At 39.1% G+C, this 27,474-nt stretch overlaps 1 protein-coding gene across 2 annotated transcripts in view; it reads right to left on the bottom strand.

Annotated features, from left to right (window-relative positions):
* The window catches only part of LOC126416028 (poly [ADP-ribose] polymerase tankyrase), a 301,772-nt gene that overhangs the window by 68,441 nt on the left and 205,857 nt on the right, over positions 1–27,474 (bottom strand). For both annotated transcript variants that reach the window (XM_050083481.1, XM_050083482.1), the window contains exons 12-13: positions 10,115–10,347; positions 2,385–2,779 (exon numbers count right to left, since the gene is read on the bottom strand). In XM_050083481.1, the coding sequence (XP_049939438.1) occupies positions 2,385–2,779; positions 10,115–10,347 (628 nt within the window). The remainder of the gene's footprint in view (positions 1–2,384; positions 2,780–10,114; positions 10,348–27,474) is intronic.

The following is a 27,474-nucleotide window of genomic DNA, read 5'->3' as shown; positions in this document are numbered from 1 at the left end:
GCTGGGGCGAGAATGGTGGTGTATTGCTGAAAAGAGTCTGCATCTGAACAGATACGTTTGCCTGGGATGCCAAGGCTGTATGGGAGGAAAGATGGTGATTGTCAAAACGTAAGTTCTGCTGTTTATTAGTTGGTCTAGCTTGTACAGAAATGTGCAGGTGGCCCTTAGTGAACCGTCATCCTACTGAACGCTAGTCCAGTGTGCTAAACACTGTTCCGCCTCACTCAGTGTACGAAATAAGTAAGTATGCCACTAGATCCCATCTAGACTTTAGTGTCTCCTGCAGACATGTGTGCTATTGTTGAGTATTTGTCCAATTTTGAATTTGATTCAATTCCGAGTGCAAATGGATTCCAGCAAACTGCAGTTTAAACGTGGCAGATGTTCATAAAAAGCCAAAGTATGCACTATACATTCCCATGGTTGGCTGCACAATAAAATTTCTGCCTATTCAACACTCCTCTCCACACACATAATTCTCAGCCAAGCTGGGTAACTGCCCCCTCTCCAAATTTCCATAGAGCTGTGCTCGAGCGACAGTGAAACATGGATGGCAGTATCTTCTAGAGTGCTGGTCATATGTACAAACAGCAACTAATACATAAATAATAGATCACAATCACTATTCAGTTCAATTATCAATCTTTTGCTCATCCCACAATCTAGTGATGCCCATTTGTACCATCTTCACAAGGGGTTTTCCACTTTAATTTATTCAAATGCAACAATTGCAGTAAGTTTGTTGGACACTTTATTCTGGGTTAATTTTCCTTCTCATTTCATCTGAATTTCATAATCATATTCTAAAGCTGATTAAAAACTTCTAACAATTTTCTCTAATATTCTAACATGTGCAGCAATTGAATTTCTCTTTTGTAACCTATTTGGTACATTATTAATTTGTCACTCACAACAAACTAAAAGACTAACCTGGATTCCAGTATCATGTAATGGGTTTTGAAGGACAAGATTTTCACCTTTGAATGTTACCTTCACTTCAAAAGCGGCATAAATATATGTTTATGGTACCCATACATGTATGACAATGTTTACCGCAATCCTGTTCAAATACAACAAAAGTTTGTAAGTTGATAGAATTTCTGTTATTTCCTCCTGTGTTTCAGTCAACTGTCAATCTTTAAGCAGAGCATTATATTGTTGTGGTGGCTAGTTCATATTTTCTTGGTCCCCCTTGCACTAGCACAGCAAGTCAAATGTCGTGATTGATTGAGCAAGGTCGACATTGTATCGAGTGCTTCAGCGTATCGGGAAATCTCAAGCCTATTCAAATTCAAGTATTGATTGCTATTTCCTACCCTTCAGGACTGTTCATAACAAATTTGTAAACATCCAAAAATTCATCTGTAAATGTAATGATCCCCATATTAATTTATTAAACAATGTAACAATGGTTGACAACTGCAGCAATACTTTAATCTGCAAATATAAGACAACCCCGTATTTTTTGAATGATGAATTTGGAAAAAAAACACTGCCTCGTATTTGTGTAAATACTTTTAATAATGCCATCACTCAAATTCCATCTGAGACAATGGACTACTTTTGCACCCTGGTACATTTTTTGTAATAACTAATCTCTATGACAGTCCTGCAGAACAATTACAAAAATCCTCTTTACCTGTGATGGCGGTATTATTTGATGTAGAGTTTGAGCAGGACTGTGAAGATAATCCACATTAATGTTAAGCTGTTGGTGTATGATAGTGTATTGCATAACAGGACTTCAAGACGTTACCTTAGGTGCATCTAACTGCCAACAACAGCTCTCACTTAGATTCCAATAGCTTCGGACTTATCACATTTAATGAGTTGGGGGAGAAGGAATCATAAACGAGAATGTGAAATGGGTATAAATGTAGCGATACCATATCTTATGTATACTTTCAATATTAAGATTATACCTGTCATCTAATTATAACATCTACTTTATAGGTTACAACAACTGTAGTTGGTCACTGCATTACTATGCTACGATTCACCAATGAAAATGGGCATAACACTACAAACATATTTTGCATCATGGAACAATTAATGAATACTATAGTGAGATGAAATTAACATGGAATTATTTGCTTTTGAAAGAGAGAGAGAGAGAGAGAGAGAGAGAGAGAGAGAGAGAGAGAGAGAGAGAGAGAGAGAGAGACCCTAAAGCAGCTATACCAACTTACATACCCAATCCCATAAACCAACAGCAACTTAAGTCACTATAAAGTTATTCACAGGATGCTCCAATTTATGGTGTGTGTGTGTGTGTGTGTGTGTGTGTGTGTGTGTGTGTATGTGTGTGTGTGTGTGTGTGTGTGTGTTTGTTTTAACTTGTGCTGTTCATTTGGTAGAGCAGATGTAACACGAAAAACCTGTACCTTTGTAAGAATCCTGCAACTGTTGTTATTGACCCAATATCTTGTGACAGTCCTTCCTGTTTGACAGTTTCAGCAGAACAACAACCTTCAGCATTAGGCATCGGCGAAAGACAACCCCGTGACATGGGGATACAAAGTGTCATGGATGCACCCGAGGGCATTATCACAGTCTCTGTAGGTGCTGGAGGAGACAATGCAACTGCAAGGGGTGTAGATGTTGGTCCCATAGCTATGGAGGGAGGACGGGATGGAGGCGCAGATGCAGGTACTGTAGGAACATTTTGTTGGGATGCCATTGCATCCTGCAACAGACATCGCACGTCTTCAGCAGATGCCAAGTCCAATGGTGTTTGACTTTCCTGATTCTTCAGAAAAGGATCGGCCCCATGTGCCAGCTGCAAAAGATACATATGTTGCTATAAACTTTAAAATGACGTGAAACAGTTAGCAGCTATTTTTGAAGCCACAGTTTTTTTAAATAACAATTTTTTAAATTCTGATCATGAGTAAAAGCTCTCTATGTTCAAAAATAAAGTACACAGTAATTTAAACATAATACTTGGCTAGATGAACTGGTAACTTGCCAGTAGTGGGAACTTCGTCATATGATTAGGTTTAGTCACATTCCAGTTCAAAGTGGTGTGCATTGTTATTTCAAAGAAGAGTCTGAGAAGTGATCACAAAAATCAAACGCAGAAAATACCTTTGCAGGAAGTTGTGACAACTTGCTGTTAATGTCAATAATTTTATTAACAATGAGGACAACAAAGGTGTGTTAGTGCCAACACAGAAGGTAATGGACAGTACAAGTAAATGTTGATAAGCAAAACTTAACTAAGTCAATGGTGTGCATATTACAGGAGGAGGGACATGTCGTCAAGTGTGGCAGGACTTAAATATCTGTCCCAAAGCGGATGCTTTTTCTGTGAGTAATGCTACTTTGGTGACTTCTGCTGCTTCTATATTCAAGTAGCTTTTCAGTTGGGGCCACAAGGCTGAGTGGATCTCCTTCCAGACCATTCCACCACAAACAGATACAGTACAGCATCAATTATCAAAACTAACTGTTTGGAAAACCAGTTTCTTCAGATACAACTGTATACTTTTATTTACCAATTTACAAATAAAAGCTACATATATTATCATGAATCTTTCTCATTATTACAAAAACAAGCACAATAGGAATGCATAGAATTAATCCTTAAAGAATCCACAATTTTCATCTGTCTACACAAGACTGCCAGCTTAGGAGCAACTAAGTCCCACACTTTTTTCAGGACAGATATCTGACACTTGGTGCTCGCCATCATCTTTACCTTTCAAACCATTGCAAGGCAGTACCCAAACACGTAAATGCTTCACAAGCAGCCGTATACTTTGATGTTAATTTTCTGGGCCACTATTTGGTGAGAAGCTGGTGACGTTAATTTTATCAGCCACAATGTCTACAATTTTGGTATTCTGCATGTTTGGTGCCTTGTTCAGCCTTGAATGTCTTCATCACATTCATAACACCTGAGTTCTTTTAGGATACTGACCATTTCGGACATACAATTCTCTTCATCATTTTCAATTAGACCTCGATAAATTTCCACTATACACAAAATTTTATTCCAGGCTTTTTTCAAATTATGTTCCGTTAAGCTACCCTATGCTGCTCTGGTCAGGTAGGCGACATGTTTCAAATCAATATTATTGTGATTTTGTAACAGACTTTCTTCTTTCCTATTTTTTCTTTCTGTCAATAACTTACATAACAATTTTTTTGTGTAATATAATTTGAAAGTTCAATAAAGCCTTGATCCATGGGTTTTAATAAGGAGGTTACTTTATGTGGATGGAACATCACTTCCATGAACTCCGCTTTTTCATTTCAGGTATGACATGACAAATGAGTTGATGGGTTGTCAAGGAGCAGTAATGTATTCACCCTTTTACTGTTCTTTAACGGATTGACTAAAAGAGGGTACAAAAACTTCCACAAACAATTCTATGAACATTGTGCTATCAATCTACATCCTCTCTCATCAGTGGTAAACAATAGGCACCGCAGATATATTAATGTGTTTGAAAAAACACAGTTTCTTACTTTTACCAATGATAAGCATACAAGTATGCAACTGGTGGCTAACAGTAGCACGAGCACAGCTAAAGTATTAATACAATCCTTGCTTATATTAGGACCAGTTGCTGCAAAGTTATGGCGTGAAGCAAGAGTTTTTCTGTGCAAAGCTTTCCAATTGAGCCCAGTTTTGTTTGCAGTGCTAACTTTTTCGACAGCATAATCTTCTTCACTCAATACGTCCTTTAATCTGATTTTGCAAGTACCAGCCGTTGAAGAATATGAAGACAGTTTTTTTCCTTGGTTTTGAAGTTCATACAAAGAGCAACACGTTTTCAGTTAAGCAGTCATTTGGTCGAACATTTGGTTGGCTGATGTTTGGGTAATCAAGGCTCTACTGTATCTGACCCAGTTGCCAGGAATCAAACCCAGGACCTTGGCTTTACTACGAAAAACATTAATCACTAGACTATGAGATCAGTTTGATTTGCTGCTGTGGTATTAACTGTCACTGTTCAGACATAAGATGGCTTGAAAGGCTGTTGAACACGGCAAACATCTGTGTGGCGATGACTGGGTGTGTGGGAAACAGTTTGAAGGACAAAAGGAAACTGAAAATATAATGAAATTAGTAAGTACAGATTCGAACACAAAGTCGGTACTGTGAAGTGTGACAAACAGCAGATGAAGACTCAAAAGACACAGGTATGGCAATCAGCATCATCAATGGAAAAGACTGTTTTACAGACCCTGTCAGTGAACTGTTGTGAGAAGCTATAGTGAGAAATACTGTATGTTCCATTCCTGTTCTTGTCTTAAATGGCCATTACATTCAGAGGTTTGTAAAGATGTATAACATGTCACAGCCTTCCACCTGTAAGAGTACTGGAGTGTACGGTACAGTTACCTCCCCTTCCATGCTTCTTGAGTGAAAACATGACAGTGCTGGCAACTTAGCCACGTAACCAGTTCACTTTGCTGGGTAATACTTTGTTCTATGTGCAACATAGATACACTTGATAGTTTCTGCATTAACTAGTTTAAATTCTTTCTTTTGTTGTTGGTGTCTGCTTCACAAGAGCTTCTCATCTACAAAAAATGTAAATTAGGCACAACAAATACTTAACCATTTCTAAATGAAAACTAAGGAAAACTTCTGAATATCAACTATAATTGTAGCCCAGTTTTAATACAAGTTTAAGAAACTTAATGTTACAGTCTCCAAAATTTGTGAATACAGCTAGGAATGCCATCTAATTGGAACACAAATGGTGGAAGCAGTAAAGGTGACCAGTCACCATACAGTTGACGTGGAGCAGCTGAGAGACACATAAACAAGATTAGAATCATTACTGGGCTTTCAAACAATATCTCTCCCTTGATGTTAATATATATAGCAGGTGTTTCTCCTAAGTGTCGACAGGTGCATCTTGTCTGTTGTTTTGGTAGATACTTGCAATTTTGTTCCTCCAATGTGTAACTGGAGTTGTTGTTGTTTTTGTTGTGGTCTTCAGTCCTGAGACTGGTTTGATGCAGCTCTCCATGCTACTCTATCCTGTGCAAGCCTCTTCATCTCCCAGTACCTACTGCAACCTACATCCTTCTGAATCTGCTTAGTGTATTCATCTCTTGGTCTCCCTCTACGATTTTTACCCTCCACGCTGCACTCCAATACTAAATTGGTGATCCCTTGATGCCTCAGAACATGTCCTACCAACCGATCCCTTCTTCTGGTCAAGTTGTGCCACAAACTTCTCTTCTCCCCAATCCTATTCAATACTTCCTCATTAGTTATGTGATCTACCCATCTAATCTTCAGCATTCTTCTGTAGCACCACATTTCGAAAGCTTCTATTCTCTTCTTGTCCAAACTATTTATCGTCCATGTTTCACTTCCATACATGGCTACACTCCATACAAATACTTTCAGAAGGGACTTCCTAACACTTACATCTATACTCGATGTTAACAAATTTCTCTTCTTCAGAAACGCTTTCCTTGCCATTGCCAGTCTACATTTTATATCCTCTCTACTTCGACCATCATCAGTTATTTTGCTCCCCAAACAGCAAAAATCCTTCACTACTTTAAGTGTCTCATTTCCTAATCTAATACTCTCAGCATCACCCGACTTAATTCGACTACATTCCATTATCCTCGTTTTGCTTTTGTTGATGTTCATCTTATATCCTCCTTTCAAGACACTGTCCATTCCGTTTCTTTTGTTTCCTTTACTGCTTGCTCAATATACAGACTGAATAACATCGGGGAGAGGCTACACCCCTGTCTCATTCCCTTCCCTACCACTGCTTCCCTTTCATGCCCCTCGACTCTTATAACTGCCATCTGGTTTCTGTACAAATTGTAAATAGCCTTTCGCTCCCTGTATTTTACCCCTGTCACCTTCAGAATTTGAAAGAGAGTATTCCAGTCAACATTGTCAAAAGCTTTCTCTAAGTCTACAAATGCTAGTAACGTAGGTTTGCCTTTCCTTAATCTTTCTTCCAAGATAAATTGTAGGGTCAGTATTGCCTCACGTGTTCCCAACATTTCTACGGAATCCAAACTGATCTTCCCTGAGGTCGGCTTCTATCAATTTTTCCATTCATCTGTAAATAATTCGCGTTAGTATATTGCAGCTGTGACTTATTAAACTGATAGTTTGGTAATTTTCACATCTGTCAACACCTGCTTTCTTTGGGATTGGAATCATTATATTCTTCTTGAAGTCTGAGGGAATTTCGCTTGCCTCATACGTCTTGCTCACCAGATAGTGGAGTTTTGTCAGGACTGGCTTTCCCAAAGCTGTCAGTAGTTCTAATGGAATGTTGTTTACTCCCGGGGCCTTGTTTAGACTTAGGTCTTTCAGTGCTCTGTCAAACTCTTCACGCAGTATCATATCTCCTATTTCATCTTCATCTACCTCCTCTTCCATTTCCACAATACTGTCCTCAAGAACATCGCCCCTGTATAGACCCTCTATATACTTCTTCCACCTTTCTGCTTTCCCTTATTTGCTTAGAACTGGGTTTCCATCAAAGCTCTTGATATTCATGCAAGTGGTTCTCTTCTCTCCAAAGGTCTCTTTAATTTTCCTGTAGGCAGTATCTATCTTACCAATCGTGAGATAAGCCTCTACATCCTTACATTTGTCCTCTAGCCATCCCTACCTAGCCATTTTGCACTTCCTGTTGATCTCATTTTTGAGACGTTTGTATTCCTTTTTGTCTGCTTCACTTAGTGCATTTTTGTATTTTCTCTTTTCATCAATTAAATTAAGTATCTCTTCTGCTACCCAAGGATTTCTACTAGCCCTTGTCTTTTTACCTACTCTATCCTCTGCTGCCTTCACTATTTCATCCCTCAAAGCTACCCATTCTTCTTCTTCTGTATTTCTTTCCCCCATTCCTGTCAATTGTTTCCTTATGCTCTCCCTGAAACTCTGTACAACCTCTGGTTCTTTCAGTTTATCCAGGTCCCATCTCCTTAAATTCCCACCTTTTTGCAGTTTCTTCAGTTTCAATCTACTGTCCATAACCAACAGATTGTGGTCAGAGTCCACATCTGCCCCTGGAAATGTCTTACAATTTAAAACCTGGTTCCTAAATCTCTGTCTTACCATTATATAATCTATCTGAAATCTGCCAGTATCTCCAGGCTTCTTCCATGTGTACAACCTTCTTTTATGATTCTTGAACCAAGTGTTAGCAATGATTAAGTTGTGCTCTGTGCAAAATTCTACCAGGCGGCTTCCTATTTCATTTCTTACCCCCAATCCATATTCACCAACTACGTTTCCTTCGCTCCCTTTTCCTACTACTGAATTCCAGTCACCCATGACTATTAAATTTTCGTCTCCCTTCACCATCTGATTAATTCCTATATTTCATCATACATTTCTTCGATTTCTTCGTCATCTGCAGAGCTAGTTGGCATATAAACTTGTACTACTGTGGTAGGTGTGGGCTTCGTGTCTATCTTGGCCACAATAATGCGTTCACTATGCTGTTAGTAGTAGCTTTCCCGCACTCCTATTTTTTTATTCATTATTAAACCTACTCCTGCATTACCCCTATTTGACTTTGTATTTATAACCCTGTATTCGCCTGACCGAAAGTCCTGTTCCTCCTGCCACCGAACTTCACTAATTCCCACTATATCTAACTTTAACCTATCCATTTCCCTTTTTAAATTTTCTAGCCAACCTGCCCAATTAAGGGATCTGACATTCCACGCTCCGATCTATAGAACGCCAGTTTTCTTTCTCCTGATAACAACGTCCTCGAGTACTCCCCGCCCGGAGATCCGAATGGGGGACTATTTTACCTCCGGAATATTTTACCCAAGAGGACGCCATCATCATTTAATCATATAGTAAATCTGCATGCCCTCGGGAAAAATTATGACTGTAGTTTCCCCTTGCTTTCAGCCGTTCGCAGTACCACAACAGCAAGGCCGTTTTGGTTAGTGTTACAGGGTCAAATCAGTCAATCATCCAGACTGTTGCCCCTGCAACTACTGAAAAGGCTTCTGCCCCTCTTCAGGAACCACACGTTTGTCTGGCCTCTCAACAGATAACCCCCGTTGTGGTTGCACCTACGATACGGCTATCTGTATCGTTGAGGCACGCAAGCCTCCCCACCATCGGCAAGGTTTATGGTTCATGGGGGAAGGAACTGGAGTTAGCTCAAAATGCAGTGAACAGTATTTGGTTGAACTGGAGTTAGCTCAACCAAATACTGTTCACTGCATTTTTTACACAATGTCATATGTTGAGGGGAAGTGTCAGTTTGTTTTCTGTAATAAAAGAAATTATTTTTTACATGCCCATTCAGAAGAGTGATCCCAAATTAGTGCAACATTCGTCTTATTGATATATAGTAACAGGGACTGTAAGAGTGCCACCCTGGTCCGCACTGCTTGATGCTGCTTTGCAGCAGTGCTGCTCAGTCACTGCTGCAGAACTTGTTATTCTCAATGTTTTACTGCCCCTTAACACATATCAATACAACAATATCACACTAGACTAACTGGAGACCACTTTGTTGCATCGGAATGTAAAATTTTGCATTTAAAATAATTCTGTTTGTGACAGGAAATAAACTGATGCTTTCTCTTGACACTATGTGCATTGCCTGAAAAATGTGAGACATTTCTTAAGGTGACTCCATTTACACATTTACACACTGCAAAAATGAAATTGCAACTATTTGCCAAAACACTAGAGTAACTGCACCTGACAACTCTCTAGGAGCCCCCCCCCCCCCCCTCCCCTCACGCACACACACGCACACACACACACACACACACACACACACACACAGACAAAATGGTATTACCTTTACTCATTCCATTATTTGCAACACAGCTTCTGTGGCACAAATAATATATGGGTATAAACAATGTATAGACAGCTATCGAAAAGATCTGGATGTCCCTATCTTTCATTCTACACATTCAACCAAATTATATCTTGAGGTGCAAATTTTTATAAAAAGTACTCATGACTGTTTTTGTGAAGTATGACATTGCAGAAGGGTTTGATGGGTGGCCTACAGTCCTACACACAGTTTTAATCTGTCAAGATGTTTTACTCATTCTACTGCACAGTGAAATATCAACTAGGTACATAATATGCACTGTTTTCAAAACTGTTTCACACACTTACCAGTAAAGCACATAACTGAGTGCGCCCTTTTTGTGCAGCCTCATGTAGAGGTGTGAAGCCCCATTTATCTGTTGCATTAACAACAGTATTAAACTTAATAAGAAGTGCTGCAATCTCTAGGTGACCATAAGAGGATGCATTATGTAATGGAATGAGACCACCTTTATCCTGAGCATTAACATCAGCTCCATGGTCCAGAAGAAATTCTGCTACCTCCAGATTGTTATAGCCAGCTGGAAAAAAAAAGTAATACTCATTAACATTTATTCATAGTAAAGACAATAATCAGAACTAAGCAAAAGCAGGTGATAATGATTTAATGCATTATTAAACCTAGTCCATGTTCTGATGATAATCTTGTATTGGCTGAGGCAGCAACTCACTGTGATCAAAGCTATATTTTTTAATTCATTTGGGTTAGTTTGTGTGATTCATACAGATTTGGTATTAGCAGAACAAGAAAAGAGGAAAAATAAAAGCCTGCATCAGCTTAATGGGGGATTTGAAAGGTAGGAGAGGGAAAAGAACAGGGACTGGTTGGAAAATTTGGATAGGGAAATAGGAATGAAAGAAACGAAAGGTTGGTTAATTTCTGTAGAGAAAACTCTCTTGTGATTGGACACATTATTTGAACATCACAGAAGTTAAAGATATACATGGATATCTAGGTTTAATGATGACAGATACCAAATTGCTTATGTCATACTTCAGAGAGGTACAAAAGCTGCATAAAAAATGCCACAGCATGCCCTGGAGCAGACACAGATTTGGACCACAGCTTGGTGGTGGACTTGCAAATAACACTAAAGGAAGAGGGTAAAGATGCTGAGTTGAAGAACATATTTGTGTCAAAATGGGACAGAGGACACAATGACGAGAGTGCAAATGAGAAATGGAAGAGGATGACACAAAACCTTACAGAATCTGCAGAAGTTTTAAGGATGAGGAAGTTCGAAAGAATGAGGAAAGAATGGATAACAAAGGCAAAGTTGAATAAGATGGAAGAAAGAAGGAAACAGAAGTCAGTAGGAATTGAGGAAGGGAAAAGAATGTTTTATAATGAATTAAGGAGGGAAACAGGATACACAATGAAGACAGGAATGAAAGAGAGATGTAAGAAGTAGAGAAACTAGAAAAGGAGAAGTGATGGGACTATGATTCATAAATAGTAGTTAGTGTTGGCAAGGTGGCAAGACTATGTAGACTGCCTAAATGACGCTGATCAAAAACCAAATGATACTGAATTAGAAGAGAAGATGACAGTTACAGAAGAGGACAAAGGATGCTGTATCTTGAAAAGAGAAATAGAACAGAGAATAGAATATAACAGAGATGAAGAATCACGAAGCAAGTGGAATTGACGAATTACCAGCAGAGTTGTTTAGAGCCTTGGGAGTAGCAGTGTAAAAGAGCTAACTTACTTATGTAATATGACATATGAAAAAGGTGAACGGTCAGATGACTTTCTCTTGACATTAATGACACCGATTGAGAAGGAAAACAATGCCAAGAAATGTGAGATAACAAAAGTTCTGCTATGGATGAATTCATGGAAGTCTGGAAAAAAGTATGGCGGAGAAACAGTATGGAGGGAAGGGTACAAGAGATGCAATTGGACAGCCGAGAAAGGTGAGAGATACACTGAAAGAAGAAGAGAAGTTTACACTGATTTGGAGAAAGCCTTTGATACAATACAGTGAAATAAATTGATGGACATTCTAAGGAAGAATGGTGTCGACTGGAGGAATAAAAGACTGATTAAGAACCTATATCTACAATAGCATATATGAGTACAGCTGGGGAATTAGATGACAACAGAGGAAAGCACAACTGGAAGGGGAGTGAGACAAGGCAGCCAACCCCCTCAAAAAAAAAAAAAAAAAAAAAAAAAAAAAAAAAAAAAAAAAAAAAAAAAAAAAAAAAAACTATTTAACGTATATTTGGAGCATATTACTCAGAAATATTTGAAATGAAAAACAGAAGGGTGGGCTGGTGGTAGGAGAATAGAATGTATTCAATTTGCGGACGATATGGCGTTATTGGCAGAGAGTGCAAAAACTATGACTGGATTGTGAAAAATAGTTAAGCAAGACCTACGAGAATTTCAGAATGAGAATTAATAAGAAAAAGACAAAATGAAAGTTGTAAGTGCAAGTAAGAATAAATACAGGGTGTCCCACTCGAACCTCCCTGGTTTCAAAGACCCAAGAATAAAACCACAGTAGATATGACAATGAAAAATGCATCTCAAAGAATTTATTTATTTATCATCAACGCACCTCTACATGTGAACCATTTGTAGCATGAAGAATATTGAGTCTATATTCCATTTCTTTCCAAGTTCTTTGTAACATTTCCTCTGTTATTGTTGTAAACGCATTAGTGATATGATGTAGCACGTAGAAATATCATCCACTTAGGTCGCATACTCGCGGTCCTTCACGAATCCTCACATTAAGAAATCAAGCGACATAATGTCAGGTGAATGTGTTGGCCAGGCGATGGGTCCTCCGTGTATGATCCAACTTGCGAACAGCCGTTGACCAATGCAGCAGGGTTTCATCTTGTTGATAAATGATGCTGGGTTCCAAGTCTTGTATCTGAGTGTACACAAACTGCTCCAACATGTCCAGATACACTGACCCATTCATTGTTCGTTCCACAAAAAAGAACGTTCCAACAATCCTGTTGTGCATTAGCCTGCACCAGAATTTTAGTTTAGGGCTATCACAAACATGATTAATGACAACGTGCAGATTTTGTGAACCCCAAATCCGAACGTTATGCCTATTAACCCTTCCTGATAGATGAAAGGTTGCCTCATCTGAGAATAAACAGGAAGGCGGCACCCATATCAATATCCTGCAGCATATCTGCAGCACACTGTTGTTGATGTGGTTTGTCGTTTGGCGTCAGATGTTGCAGAATTTGCACTTTGTAAGCACACATACGAAGACGCTAGTGAACTAGACAATGCACTGTTGATCGAGGTATATCAAGTTGCCTAGATGCTTGACGAATTGACTTACGTGGGCTTCTGAGAAATGTCTGTCTCATGTCCTCCACTGTCTCTTCTGATACTCCATAACGTGCACTGCCAGAATGTTTCAGAACACTTCCTGTTGCCAGAAACTTCCTATACCAATCCTTAATTATTTTCACATCAGGTGAATCACATTCATACACACGAGAATTTCTTTGAACAGTAATCAGCGATTTTGTTTCTGAAAACCACACTACTGCTTGCGCGCGCGCTGCTGTGGAGTCATCATTTTCACTTCATGCAAACATGCTGCACTTTGGTGACGATACTTGGCATTCCTGACGTGGGAATATAAATTTCTTGAGATGCTCTACAGTGTGGTGGATTTCTCAATGTTGTATCTACTGTGGTTTTTCTCTCCTGGGCCCTTGAAATCAGGAAGGTTTGAGTGGGACACCTGTGTAAAGGTAGGATGGGAAGATACAGAGCAAGTTAGTTTTCAAATATCTGGGAAGCATAATTAAGGATGACATGAGATGTAATAAGGAGATTAAAACACATGTGGCAATTGTGAAGAAGGCATTTAATAAGAGGAGGTGGCTTTTATGTGGGTGCATGGGCAGGGACCTAAGGAAGTGACTGGCAAAGTGTTTTATATGGAGCATGGCATTATACGGAGCTGAGACATGGACACTGAGGAAAAAGGAAGAAAGAGGAATAGAAGCATTTGCGATGTGGATTTGGAAGAGGATGGAAGGGATGAAATTGGTAGATGAAGTGAGAAATGAGGAGGTGAGGTGATGAGATGAGTGAGGGATGGGAGAGAAATTTTAAAGTTAATCCGGAAGAGGAAACACAATCGGCTTGGACACTGGATGAGAAGATTGCTTATTGATGAGTGCATGGCGGGAACAGTGAATAGAAGAAGAAGAAGAAGAAGAAGAAGAAGAAGAAGACACAGACAATACCAGATGGTGGATAGTATAAGGAAAGAAATAATCATGAGAAAATTAAGAGGGCAGCAAATGACAGGAGTGCATGGAGAGATATACATGAAGCCCTGCCCTATGGCAGAATACATGATGATGATGATGATGATGATGATGGTAAGAACAAACATCTGTGATAATTCAGAGTGAATCAATAATTCAGCCTTCAAATCTTAATACCCTCAACCCAACTAATGTTTGCTGTAAGATTTGTGTTACATTGCCAAAGTTCTTTGACATATCTTTTTTTGAAATCTAGGACTGCAATAACTTTTATAAGATGTATTAGTACCACAGTACTGTGTCAAAAATTTTATAAAAGGTATGTGACATTATATTCTCAAAGTGTAGTACCCAGTCAAATTGTTAGCTTACAACTCCCATCGCTGAGTGTCTTCAGATGTGGATAATGCGCAACATCAACACCAAACTGACATTACAAGTTCTGCAGTGGGGGAGTTAACAAAGAACTGCTAACAGTGGCTGCAATAATCAAGACCAAATATTCTGGTACATACAGAGAGATAATGAAACTACAACTGATTACTGACAGCTGTGAGTAGTTTTAATAACAACTAAGTATTGAACAACTCGTGCAAAGAATGTGTAACAATAGTTCATGTATAGGAAACACCGGTAAATATTTTGTGCTTAAGTAACTCTGTATGCACAGACAGCAGCATAATTAACAAAACAGGAAGCCCAGTAGATTATGAGATAACTAAGACTAGAAGGCTATAAAGAAAAATTACCAAGAACAGCAAGAACAAATAAAAATGTATCAGGAACAGCAAGAGCAACAAATTAAATTTATCGTCAACTGTATGAATTTCAGAAAAGCATGGGGAGTTGTAAGAACTGTAAACAAATGTGCAGCATCAACTGAAACACAGAGACTGGAGGAACTGTGAGAATCAAACTTGTGTAACCAATAACAGCAACAGTGGTAGTGGAGACGAGAGAGAAACTCAAAGTAGTACAAGAACAACCATGTTAAAGTGCATGTGGTGATAAAAAATTCAAGACCAAGACAAGAACTTCCATAAACTTTTTATTACTTGCCATATAGGGTGAATACAACAGGAAGCCAAATGTCAAGACACTGAATGAAATACAGAAGGTACACAAGCTGAATTATTTGGCACTGTGGACAGCAAATTTCAGCTGAAGTTTAGCAAAATGGTTAAATAACTTGCTGATTTAAAGCAGCTGGCTGTGGATTGCATCCAACTGGTGCAGGAAAAATACTACAAGAAGAGGTAAACACAGTTTGGGGGGGGGGGGGATGTTATTTGTCTTGACATCATCACACACAACTATGAATAATTCTCTCAGTGTAGGTCAATTTGAACAGCCTAAAATTATACACTAAGTTGCATTATTATTCAAGTTGTTTATAAAACATTTTCACGATGCTTTGGGATGTACACCCAAATACAGATTTTACAGTTAATTACCTACAAAACGAAGGCCATTATTTTAATGATCTGATAAGAAGTAAACTGCATCTTAACCCAGAAGCTGTCTACAAAAGTCTGTATGAAATTAGTACTATAGCGGGGGGAGGGGCGGGGGACTAATTTCTTATGAAACTCCGCATAAAGTGATAGCAGAACTGAAGACTTGTGACATCTGCCTGAAAAGTGTCTTAAGCCTATGACAAAGTCTCATGTGCAATATTGTTCAAAAAAATTTGATAAAAAGTATCACACACTATTTGTATGATGCACTGTCATAGTTCAGTGGATATTTCGCACAGTTTACGACAATATTGGTGGGATTATGAAAAATTCATCAAACTATATTTTCTAGACGCTGTCAGTTCATGCATCAAACTCGCTCATTACACAGGACCTTGGCAGCTGCAGGGCAATGGAGTAGCAACAGTACAAGAGGTCGTGAGCAATGTGACTCTAGCATACCAGAGGAAAAAGTAGATACTGGAAAACTCTCATTTAATGATAAATGCGAAATAGATGCAAATTTTGCCTAAAAATGTGAAATTAATTAATAGATGCTCTTTCAAAGAAAATTGTATCCAAATGAGCTGTTTATCATAGATAGTTTGAAATAGCCATATATTTGCATACTATATCAAAAATGTAAGCAGTTATTGGCGTTGTACATCATCTGGCGAAGCCCAATTTGGAAAGATAATGTGCGCAAGAACCTACTTGCAAAATGTAATGTACAAATGCAACGATGTATCAACGTGCTCAATGATTTACTGCCATGCCAATGTGGACGGTTGAATGGTTTGTTTAAGATGCACATAGCATAGTGCAACATAGTACTCAGCCATTGGACCTAGCATTTTACAAGATAAAACTACATATGTTTGTTTCTTTGCTAAAGCTCAAAAGCTAGTGTAATGCAGGCTGTTTTAACGTGGCAAATCAGGGAGCGCATGCTTTGAACTGTAGTTGCATCGAATACCACTACAGGTCGGTCCTGAACTATGTTGTTAACAATGCTCTGGTAACCTGAACAAGCAACTGCGCGGTAGCTGCCCCGAGATGCTTTGTGTTTTATGTTGTCTTCTTTTCTTCTTTCGAAAGAAGTGAAGCAACTAATCCTGGTCCATCACAGATTTCAATTATGACCCTTACAACACCAGAGGAAATTGGCGATCCCTGTGTCAGTTCTGCTGCATGCTGCTGCCCAGCAAAATGGAGGTGGGTTTGTGTCCTCACACAGATCCTGCCTCTGTGGCAGCCAAAATTCTAGTCTGTTTACGCTTATGGGCATCTGTGAATACAGCCTATAGTACCCGCACTTTGCACTATAGTGATTGGAAAACAAGATCTGTAACGTTTTTCAACGGCACCAAAATTCTTCCCCAACATTAAAATCAAGTTACCACATATTTTGTTCTACCTCTATGCTAAGTGCCTCATCAGTTCTATCTGTAGTATTGTCAGGCATGGCTCGCAGTGCTAGAAATGCCTGCAAGAAGTCGAAATTAGTAGTCTGCGGATTTTTTTAATCTTCAAACTGGGCAGGAAAAGACAATGTCCAGAAACACCTTATGCCCGAGACATATTCACTTAACTGGTCGGAAAATGCTGCTGCTTTTCAACAGCACAACCGTTTTTGAAAGGTTAAATACAGCCAAATGAAGGAAACAAAGGCCACTTTGTAAGAAAAATGTGTTACAAGTTTTTACAAATGCAAACATTCCAGTCAAAAAGCTTTGAATCAGCAATTTTTTGCAGTCAATTCCAAAGAATTAATAATTTATTTGTATTCACCAGTGTATTTTCACCCGTGTATTGTGACAACCTTTTGAAATTGTCCATCTAATCATTTACAAACAAGAAAAATAGGTGCAAAGTTTGACGAAAATAGATGTAGATTTTGCAAAAAATAGATGCTACAATTTCATGTACCTATGTGCAATGGAAATAGGCAAGGTGTGATAACAAATAACTCGCAATAAAAACTGTATGCATATTAAGTAAAATTTTGATGAATACTTTATTTTATCATAACACTGCCATCTTTGTATTTTCTTCCATTCTTGCTTGCAAACATTGTAGTCTCAGAAAATAGCCATACTTTTCATTTGTTGAGCGTGTGCTTAGAAGCAAAATTTTTTGTCTGCTATAGTCACACTTAGTTTACGAAACTTTTCGACTCTTCAGTGGAAGAAATGTGAGAAATGCTATGTGTCCCTCTTTTTGGTACCGAATGTAACCCAGTGAACTACAAGTATTGCTTTCAGCCATTACCTAAAACTAAAAAAGTATTGAAAAACACTCATTCTGTCAAAGACAGCTCCTTATCTCATTTCATTACCACTTCAAAATAATGAAGTGAATTTTTTGACACCAGAAAGCAACAAAAAGTGAAGATGCATCACTTTGTATCAAATCAGTTTGTAACTGCAGACAGTGAGGTACAATATGTCGCTTCTGTGAAGTGATATGTTGCACAATGTTGACAGCACCGACGAATGATTCACACCAAACATACAGTTAATTCTTATTACTAGTTTTAGTGAGTTTTGAATATGCATATTTTGTGGAGAATTTGTATTGCTTGTGCATATTAAAAAGTGTGATGGAAGCAGCATTACTGTAAGAAGGAAGCAGCTCTGCAGTTTGATCACGCTTTCTGCCACCTGCTGACTTGGCGATTATCCTGAGCAGCTAGCAGCTTCACCCCTGCATCTGAGACCCATTGCTCTCCACAGAATAACACTTGCCTTGACAATGGCCTAAAAAGGGGGGGGGGGGGGGAGAAGAAAAGTGAGTTCCAGTGGAGAGTCTCTGCAAAAGCCTGTTTGAGAGTGGACATTCAGCTGTTGGTAATTCCGTAATTTTGTTAGCATTTCATTTGATGTAACTGTCAAGACTTCACTTATTTGGTAGCTTGTTGAATCTAGGTAAGCATGAATTTTATCTCCAGCACAAGCCAGACTGTACAGTCTGAAATCTAAGGAAAGAAGAAAGAGGGGGGAATTGTACTACAAATAAACAAGTCAGTAACTGCAAATCTGTACACCAAAGCAATGTCTTGGCTCTGTTACCTTCAACAGGCAGATGTGCAAATTTTCGCAATTTTGACTAAGATAAATTAACACTATGGTGCTCATCTTCAGCAGGCCGATGCAGAGGTTGGCAAGAAAAGAGCTAAGTAAAAAATCCATGCAATTCACACATTTTAACGCCGACTCTGGAACTTTATTTTGTGTTTAACTGCAAGTGTAATATTTGTATCCAGATTTTAAATTTTAAATTCTAAATTCGCGTATTTTACTGTTCACATTGCTTCTGCATAATCTTTCAATGACCATATCAATACCTCTTTGTACTGTGATAAATTGTGAAAAAACACTTACTGTTATCATCAACTTTAGGCTTGAACTTATTTGTGCTCTTTTAAAACGTTTGATCACAGTACGCCTATGCTCATTCAAAACAATGATTCTCTAACTGCATTGTATAATTATGTAAGAAATAGGTTATTTTTGAGAATTTTGGACACTTACAAAACTATGTTTTCATAAGTTACTTTTATGAGTGTTCTGGATAATTTATTTCATAGTAAATCAGTGTTTGTGATTCGCAGTTAGAGCCAAAGAATAGATTACCCCAAATTTCATTGTATATCAATGCAAATAAACATGCATTTTTGACAATTGTTCGGAGTTACCATTGATCTGTGCATAATCCAGTTTGGAGTATATTGGCATTTGGGATTTAGTTACTGTAGCAGATATCGTAACTAACATATCGTGTTACATCAACTTTTCCCTTAAAGAAGAGTACACATTATCTACATTTACCATAATAACTCTATTTTACGTTGTCCTCAATGGTGAGTGTTCATCGGAGGTGAGGGTATCATCTGGAGTGCCCCAGGAAAGTGTGGTAGGTCCGCTGTTGTTTACTATCTACATAAATGATCTTTCGGATAGGGTGGATAGCAATGTGCGCCTGTTTGCTGATGATGCTGTGGTGTACGGGAAGGTGTCGTCGTTGAGTGAGTGTAGGAGGATACAAGATGACTTGGACAGGATTTGTGATTGGTGTAAAGAATGGCAGCTAACTCTAAATATAGATAAATGTAAATTAATGCAGATGAATAGGAAAAAGAATCTCATAATGTTTGAATACTCCATTAGTGGTGTAGCGCTTGACACAGTCGCATCGATTAAATATTTGAGTGTAACATTGCAGAGCGATATGAAGTGGGACAAGCATGTAATGGCAGTTGTGGGGAAGGCGGATAGTCGTCTTCGGTTGATTGGTAGAGTTTTGGGAAGATGTGGTTCATCTGTAAAGGAGGCCACTTATAAAACACTAATACGACCTATTCTCGAGTACTGCTCGAGTGTTTGGGATCCCTATCAGGTCGAATTGAGGTAGGACATAGAAGAAATTCAGAGGTGGGCTGCTAGATTTGTTACTGGTAGGTTTGATCATCATGCGAGTGTTACGGAAATGTTTCAGGAACTCGGGTGGGAGTCTCTGGAGGAAAGGAGGCGTTCTTTTCGTGAATTGCTACTGAGGAAATTTGGAGAGTCAGTGTTTGAGGCTGACTGCAGTACAATTTTACTGCCGCCAACTTATATTTCGCGGAAAGACCACAAAGATAAGATAAGATAAGAGAGATTAGGGCTCATACGGAGGCATATAGGCAGATATTTTTCCCTTGTTCTGTTTGGGAGTGGAACAGGGAGAGAAGATGCTAGTTGTGGTAGGAGGTACCCTCCGCCACGCACCGTATGGTGGATTGCGAGGTATGTATGTAGATGTAGATATTTGAGTTTACTAGCCACTACAATTAACCACAAAAAGTTTTAGGAAATCAGTAATTTTTAGCCTCAGGTTTTTCTGTTGCCTTAATACAAATATATTGCCTCAATACAAATCTGGGTATTTGGTCCAATTCTTATAGGAAATTACTATTTTTAGCATAACAAATTAAAATATAATCAGCAGGCTTAGATCAAAGTTATATTCCACTGTCCTGTAATACATTGCACCAACCAAAATGCAGCTCCACTGTGAATGCTGTACTCTTAACACTGTATCAGTTAGTTGACATTTGTAAGGAAATGGAAATTGCCCTGCCTGCTGTCAAATCATTGGCAATTGCTGAAAATCAATGTGTTGGAGGAGCTCCTGATAAGTCACGTACCTGTGGTACCAGTACCAAAGATACCTTAAGTACTATCCTCACCTGTGGATCCTGTGTCCTCTGGAGAAAGTACGTGATCTGCCATTACTCATGCACTTGATTGTGAATAGCATTTCAATGGTAGATCTAGTAACCTACGCATCCTATATGGGGTGAAGAGGGACCTGGGTGGATTCAGGGTTTTGTACTGATACCCCTAACCAACAAATGTGAGGTGCTGTATTTCACTGAAACTGAGCTAATGGGACTTAATTCAACTGGTTTGGGGAAAACTGTTTTGTACAGTGTCAAGAGGGACAGAGGACAGAGGCCTACTAACTATCGGCACTTCAACTGTATGGCAAATGATTGTACCCCTAAGAAAAGATGGAAGATTGTGTTTAATGTCCCATCGACATTGAGGGTTTAAAGATGGAGTGCAAACTCTGATTGGGTCAAGGATGGAGAAGAAAATGTGCTGTGCCCTTTCAACGGAATCATCCCAGCATTTTCTTGGAGCAATTCAGGGAAATTACAGAAAACCTAAATCTGGATGGAATGTCCTCCTGAATGCGAGCCCAGTGTGCTAACCACTGCGCCACCTTGTTCTGTTGTACCCCTTAGAAAAATGGCAGCAAGGGACAGGAAAGGACACCAGGTGTCCTCAGTGTATGTGCCTGGGGGGCCTCATCCAACATGCTGAAGTGGATATTCCAGCAGCAATTGCGGGAACAGGGTGCAACCAACTGCAGATTGTGGTGCACGCAGGAGCAAATGATGCCTGTCGTGTGGGCTCCGAAATCATTCGTGGGTCATTCTAGCAATTGGCAGAGAAGGCTGAGAAGACCAATCTCACAAGTGGAGTTCCTATGAAGCTCACAATTTGCAGCATTGTCCGCAGAACTGATTGTGGTCCTTTGGTTCTGAGTCGAGTGGAGCGACTAAACCAGATACCTTGAGGGTTTCTGTGACAAGCTAGGCTGTGACTTCCATAGGGTTAACTGTAAGGTCACCCTAAAAGGGTCAGGTGTGCACTACACATCAGAGGCTGCTACCTATGTAGCTGACTGGGTGTGGGGTGCATACACTTTCTTTCTTTCTTTCCTTTTCTTTTCTTTTTTTAGATTAGGTGACACTCAATCCAATCCAGATAATGATAGCTGTAGGAAATCCAGAAGTATCAGTGAAATATTAAACGAAGTGCCTTAAAACCTCCGTTGGCTTGTACGTAACTTTACCTATTGTACTGTAACCATCAGCTGAGACTAATCATCCAGTAATCAATTGGGGAAATTACAGTTTTGTTAGTGGTGGGCATTATAACACATCCCCTGAAATATTATTAAATACCTTCTCTGAAAACTACCTACAATAGACAGTTCTGAACCCAACCTAAGATGGAAATAGATTGGATCTAACGGAGACAAATAGACCTGACCTCTTTGAGGCTATCCACATCGAAACAGGTGTCAGTTACCACATGATGCTTTGTGACAACAATTACCCAAGTAGAAAGAACAACTGAAATAAGCAGAAAGTTATACAGAATGAATGTTAACAAAACTGGCAAACTGCAGGGACAGAGTCCTGACCCAAAATGGAGGGAAAAAGGTCCTATGAACATGCACCTGAAAATGCATCACTGCCACAGTAGATGGCACTGATGAATGACAGTTCCTCTGAGGGTTGTTGGGGAGAAGAGACCAAACGGCGAGGTCATCGGTCTCATCTCTGACTATGTGCTGTGTTTTCCTTGTGTGTTGCAGGCTGTGAGACTGATGCAATGTACTGTAAGCAGCACAATGGTCCAGTATTCACGTTGGGGGACAAGCTGAGATGGTGTTTGTTTAAGGCTAAGTACATGGGAATTGTCGAGAGGCAGCACGGCTATACCAAAACAAGTACCCTCACAATCACCAACCAAATCACATAACACTTCAAGCCCTTTTTGAGCATTTGTGTTATCATGGGTGCTTTCAGACAGAAGAATGTGCAGGGAAGCAATGGACTGTGCGTACACCAGATCTGGAGGACCAGGTTCTGCCGGATACTGAGACAAACACCACTACAAGCTCCAGGCTAGTGACCCGCCAACAAGGTGTAAGCCAAAATAAAATTATGTGTATTCTGCATGACAACTGCTACTATCCCTATCACCTGCAATGAGTGTTAGGGTTATCAGTTATGGATTTCCCTCTCCAGGAAGGATTCTGACGAGGGTGTTTTCAACAGACCATCACAATTATAGAATTTCTGTCATCAGCCCTCTTTAATGACAAGGTAACCTTTATCAGAACTGGCATCATCACCCTTATAATCATCATCTGTGGGCTATAGACAATCCTCGGGTAATGGTTGAGGCATCTCATTAGCATCAGTTCAGCATCAATGTGTAGGCAGGGATTCTTGGGGACCAAATACTTGGACTGGTTATTATTCACTAATGCCTCGATGGAGGAACATACCTGAACTTGCTGTGGAATACTCTGCCTCAGTTGCTCGAGACTGTACCTTTGGCAAAATAACAGGTTAAGTGGTTCTTACATGACGGGAGCACCACCGCACTTCCGCTTTACAGTTTGCCAACACCTCAACATCATCTTCCCTGGACGTTGGATAGGGCACAGAGACCCTGCAGCATGGCCTGTTAGATCATCAGATTTGTACACCCTGGATTTTTACATCTGGGGGCATCTTAAAAACGTTATGTATGCTGAAGCAGTTCCTGAAGTACAGACCCTTCAACAGCGTGTTCATGATGCCTGCGACACTATTTGGAGAGAGGCCAAAACGTGCAAAAAAGTGTGACAATCCCTGACGCGATGTGAGAACACTTGCACTGCATCCCACGGAGACCACTTTAAACATATGTTGTGATGTGGATGTGATGCAGCTCTGTACTGTGTTCTGGGACAATTTGTTCAATTTGTTGTTGCTGCATGCAACCGTTCCCTTCCAGACACATGTTCATAGGACCTTTTTTCTTCCATTTCCATTAAATAATCCGTACATTAAGTTTGTTAGTTTTATTAATTTTCCCCTGTACATGTTCAGTAAACTAGACAAAAAATCAGTAGTGTCATATCTCAATGAGGAACTTTTGACTTTTAGCACAGGGCAGGAGAGTGTAGAAGAACAATGGCTGAAGTTTAAAGAAAGTTGACCATGTACTGGATCGATATGTACCTAGTAGGACAGTTCATAATGGGAAGGGTCCTCTATGGTATACAGTCACAAGAAAGAAACTTCTAAAGAAACAGACTATTCCATAACAGGTGTAAAACAAAGAAGAGGGCGAGAGAGAGAGAGCTGCTGAATGTAGTGTGTTTGGCTGTCAAAAGAGCAATGTGTGAAGCCTTTAATGGCTACCGTAGCAGAATATTGTCAAATGATCTTTCACTAAATCCAAAGGAATTCTGACATATGGCTGATGCCACCAAAGTTAAGTGTCCAGTCCCTAGCAAATGAAACTAGAACGGAAATTACGGTTAGCAAAGTAAATGCTGAAACACTTAACTGTTTTCAAATGTTCCTTTACAAAGGAACACTTGTACCACAGAAAAGAGAAGTGAAATAAGTAATAGTAAGTGATAGTGTCACTTGTGTTGAAAAACACCTGAAATCGTAAAAACTGAACAAAGCTACAGGGTCTGATGGAATCCCTATTAGATTCTATACTGAATTTGCAGCTAAGTTAGCCCCTCTTCTAACTACAATGTATTGCAGATACCTCTAACAGAAAACCATGCCTTGCAGTCAGACGAAGGAAAAAGGCACACTTACCTACAAGAAGTTTAATTGAAGTGATCCACAAAAATACCATTGAATATCCTTGACAACAATTTGTTATAAAATCTTAGAACATATTCTTAGCTCAAACATAATGACGTGTCTCTAACAGAATTATTTCCTCCATGGCAATCAGCATGGATTTCAAAAACATCAATCATGTCAAACCCAACACACAGTTTTCTCACGGCATTCTAAAAGCTTTGGATCAAAGCAACCAGGCAGATGCAGTATTTGTTACTTTCAAAAAGTATTTGACTTAGTGCCATACCTATGCTTAAGATCAGAAGCATGATCATATGGGGTATCAAGTGAAATGTGTGACTTGATCGAGGACTTTTTGGTAACAATGTTATTTTGGATGGAGAGTCATCGTCAGATGTAAAAGTATAACTGGATATGCCCCACGGAAGTCTGCTTGGACAATTCCTGTTAATGTTATGCACAATGACCTTGCAGACCGTATTAACCCATTATCTTCCATTGATCATTTTTAGACTCTATTGTCTTTTTTAAATTACTAATCAAAGAATGAGATTTTTCTTATATTTTAAAATGAGGTCACAATCATTGCAAATGCAGCACATTACTGTTTATAAACTTTCTATGTTTACTTTTTTGTGCTGTTAACTGGTTCCGCAGCAAAAGGTTCATATAATAATACTACAAGTAAAGAATTTGCCATTACTGGTCTACATTGTTGGTTGGCAAACATTAAGACGAACAATTTAGTTTTTGATAAAGACAATGAAAAAATGTTAATGTGGTTGCTATTCTTCCAGATACTGGTGCTTTGAGAGATGGAGATGAGGAAGATAACGGTGCAACAGCTGCTGTAAATGTTCTGTATGTTCCTGGGTTGGTGGACATTCATTTTCAAAGTACTGAAAATATGAGTTTGGGGACTGTGAATGATGAAGTAATGGGCACTAAAGATAGAGTAAACTCAAGAAAACAGAAGAAACTTTGCAGCCAACTGCCAACTTACAGTAAATTGAATCCAATATATGCGGCAAAACCTAAAAATTACATTTCAGCTTATGCAGTTATAGAAGACATAAAAAGAAAATAAAGGATCTCATGCCATTTGAAGTTGGAGAAAATATATTGAATTTTAATTCAGTTGATTATATCATGAGAAAATCAATGTGATAAGCAAGTCACTTTAAAAATGTATACGACTTCTCTTTCGACATTGGAGAGCTGAGAGTATTCCCAGGCTTAATACTTTTGTCAGGGTATCACAGATTTCCATCGGAAACACATCATTGGTCTGAAGACATCAGATTAGAACAGTAAACAGGCAAGAAAGCTACCTCACAAAATAGATATCAGAATATGAAATCTCTAATTCACTTCAATGATAATGATCAAGCTAAAGACAACAAACATGATATAGAGTTCATGGTTATGTCTTTAATTACAAATATTAACAAGTTCTTACAACAGTTTCATATATTTTTGGAAAACTTGAGTGTTGATGAAATGATTGAAGTATTAAGGCCATCTCACAGTAAAACAGTTCATTTGAGACAAGCCAATTTGATCTGGCTATAAACTATGGGCATTGTATGCTTCCAGTGATTACTGTTTCAATTTTGATTTGTAATGTGGCAATGAAGTGACAAATACAAATACTGACCCTGGTGTTGGATCTAGGGTAGTGTATTGAAAATCCCAGGGACATACTATGTACTTCGAAAACTATTTCGCTAGTCAAAAATCTCTTGCTGCACCCAAGAAACATTGGATTTAGGGCAATAGGTAAAGTGAGAGGAAACACAACTGAAGAGTGCCCTCTTCAAGAAACAAAGCAATTATGACTTTGCCTTTGACACAAGAGGTGAAATCCTGTTTGTCAATCAAACAATGATAAATGCATCTGGATTGGCACCAATTTCATACTGTGGAGCCACTCACTTCTGCAAGTAGGTGGAATAAAACAACTAAGCGGAAAACCAACTGACACAGCTTGTAAAGAATTACTATATACAGGATGGTCCACTGATTGTGACCGGGCCAAATATCTCACGAAATAAGCGTCAAACAAAAAAACTACAAAGAATGAAACTTGTCTAGCTTGAAAGGGGAAACCAGATGGTGCTATGGTTGGCCCGCTAGATGGTGCTGCCATAGGTCAAACGGATATCAACTGCATTTTTTTTTTTTTTTTTTTTTTTTAATGTGAACCCCCATTTTTTATTACATATTCGAGTAGTACGTAAAGAAATATGAATGTTTTAGTTGGACCACTTTTTTCGCTTTGTGATAGATGGCGCTGTAATAGTCACAAACATATGGCTCACAATTTTAGATGAACAGTGGGTAACAGGTAGGTTTTTTAAATTAAAATACAGAACATAGGTACTTTTGAACATTTTATTTTGGTTGTTCCAACGTGATAAATGTACCTTTGAGAGAACGCATGCTGTTACAGCGTGATTACCTGTAAATACCACATTAATGCAATAAATGCTCAAAATGATGTCCGTCAGCCTCAATGCATTTGGCAGTACGTGTAACGACATTCCTCTCAACAGCGAGTAGTTCACCTTCCGTAATGTTCGCACATTCATTGACAATGCGCTGACACATGCTGTCAGGTGTTGTCGGTGGATCACGATAGCAAATATCCTTCAACCATCCTAACAGAAAGGAATCCGGGAACGTCAGATCCGGTGAACGTGCAGGCCATGGTATGGTGGTTCGACAACCAATCCACCTGTCACGAATTATGCTATTCAATACCGCTTCAATCGCACGAGAGCTATGTGCCGGACATCCATCATGTTGAAAGTACATCGCCATTCTGTCATGCAGTGAAACATCTTCTAGTAACATCGGTAGAACATTACGTAGGAAATCAGCATACATTGCACCATTTAGATTGCCATCGATAAAATGGGGGCCAATTATCCTTCCTCCCATAATGCCGCACCATACATTAACCCACCAAGGTCGCTGATGTTTCA

This window comes from Schistocerca serialis, chromosome 8 (genome assembly GCF_023864345.2).
Source record: "Schistocerca serialis cubense isolate TAMUIC-IGC-003099 chromosome 8, iqSchSeri2.2, whole genome shotgun sequence".
NCBI classification, from domain to species: Eukaryota; Metazoa; Arthropoda; class Insecta; order Orthoptera; family Acrididae; genus Schistocerca; species Schistocerca serialis.
Note: the sequence above shows the minus strand (reverse complement) of the source record. Positions and strands in the feature narration are given on the sequence as shown.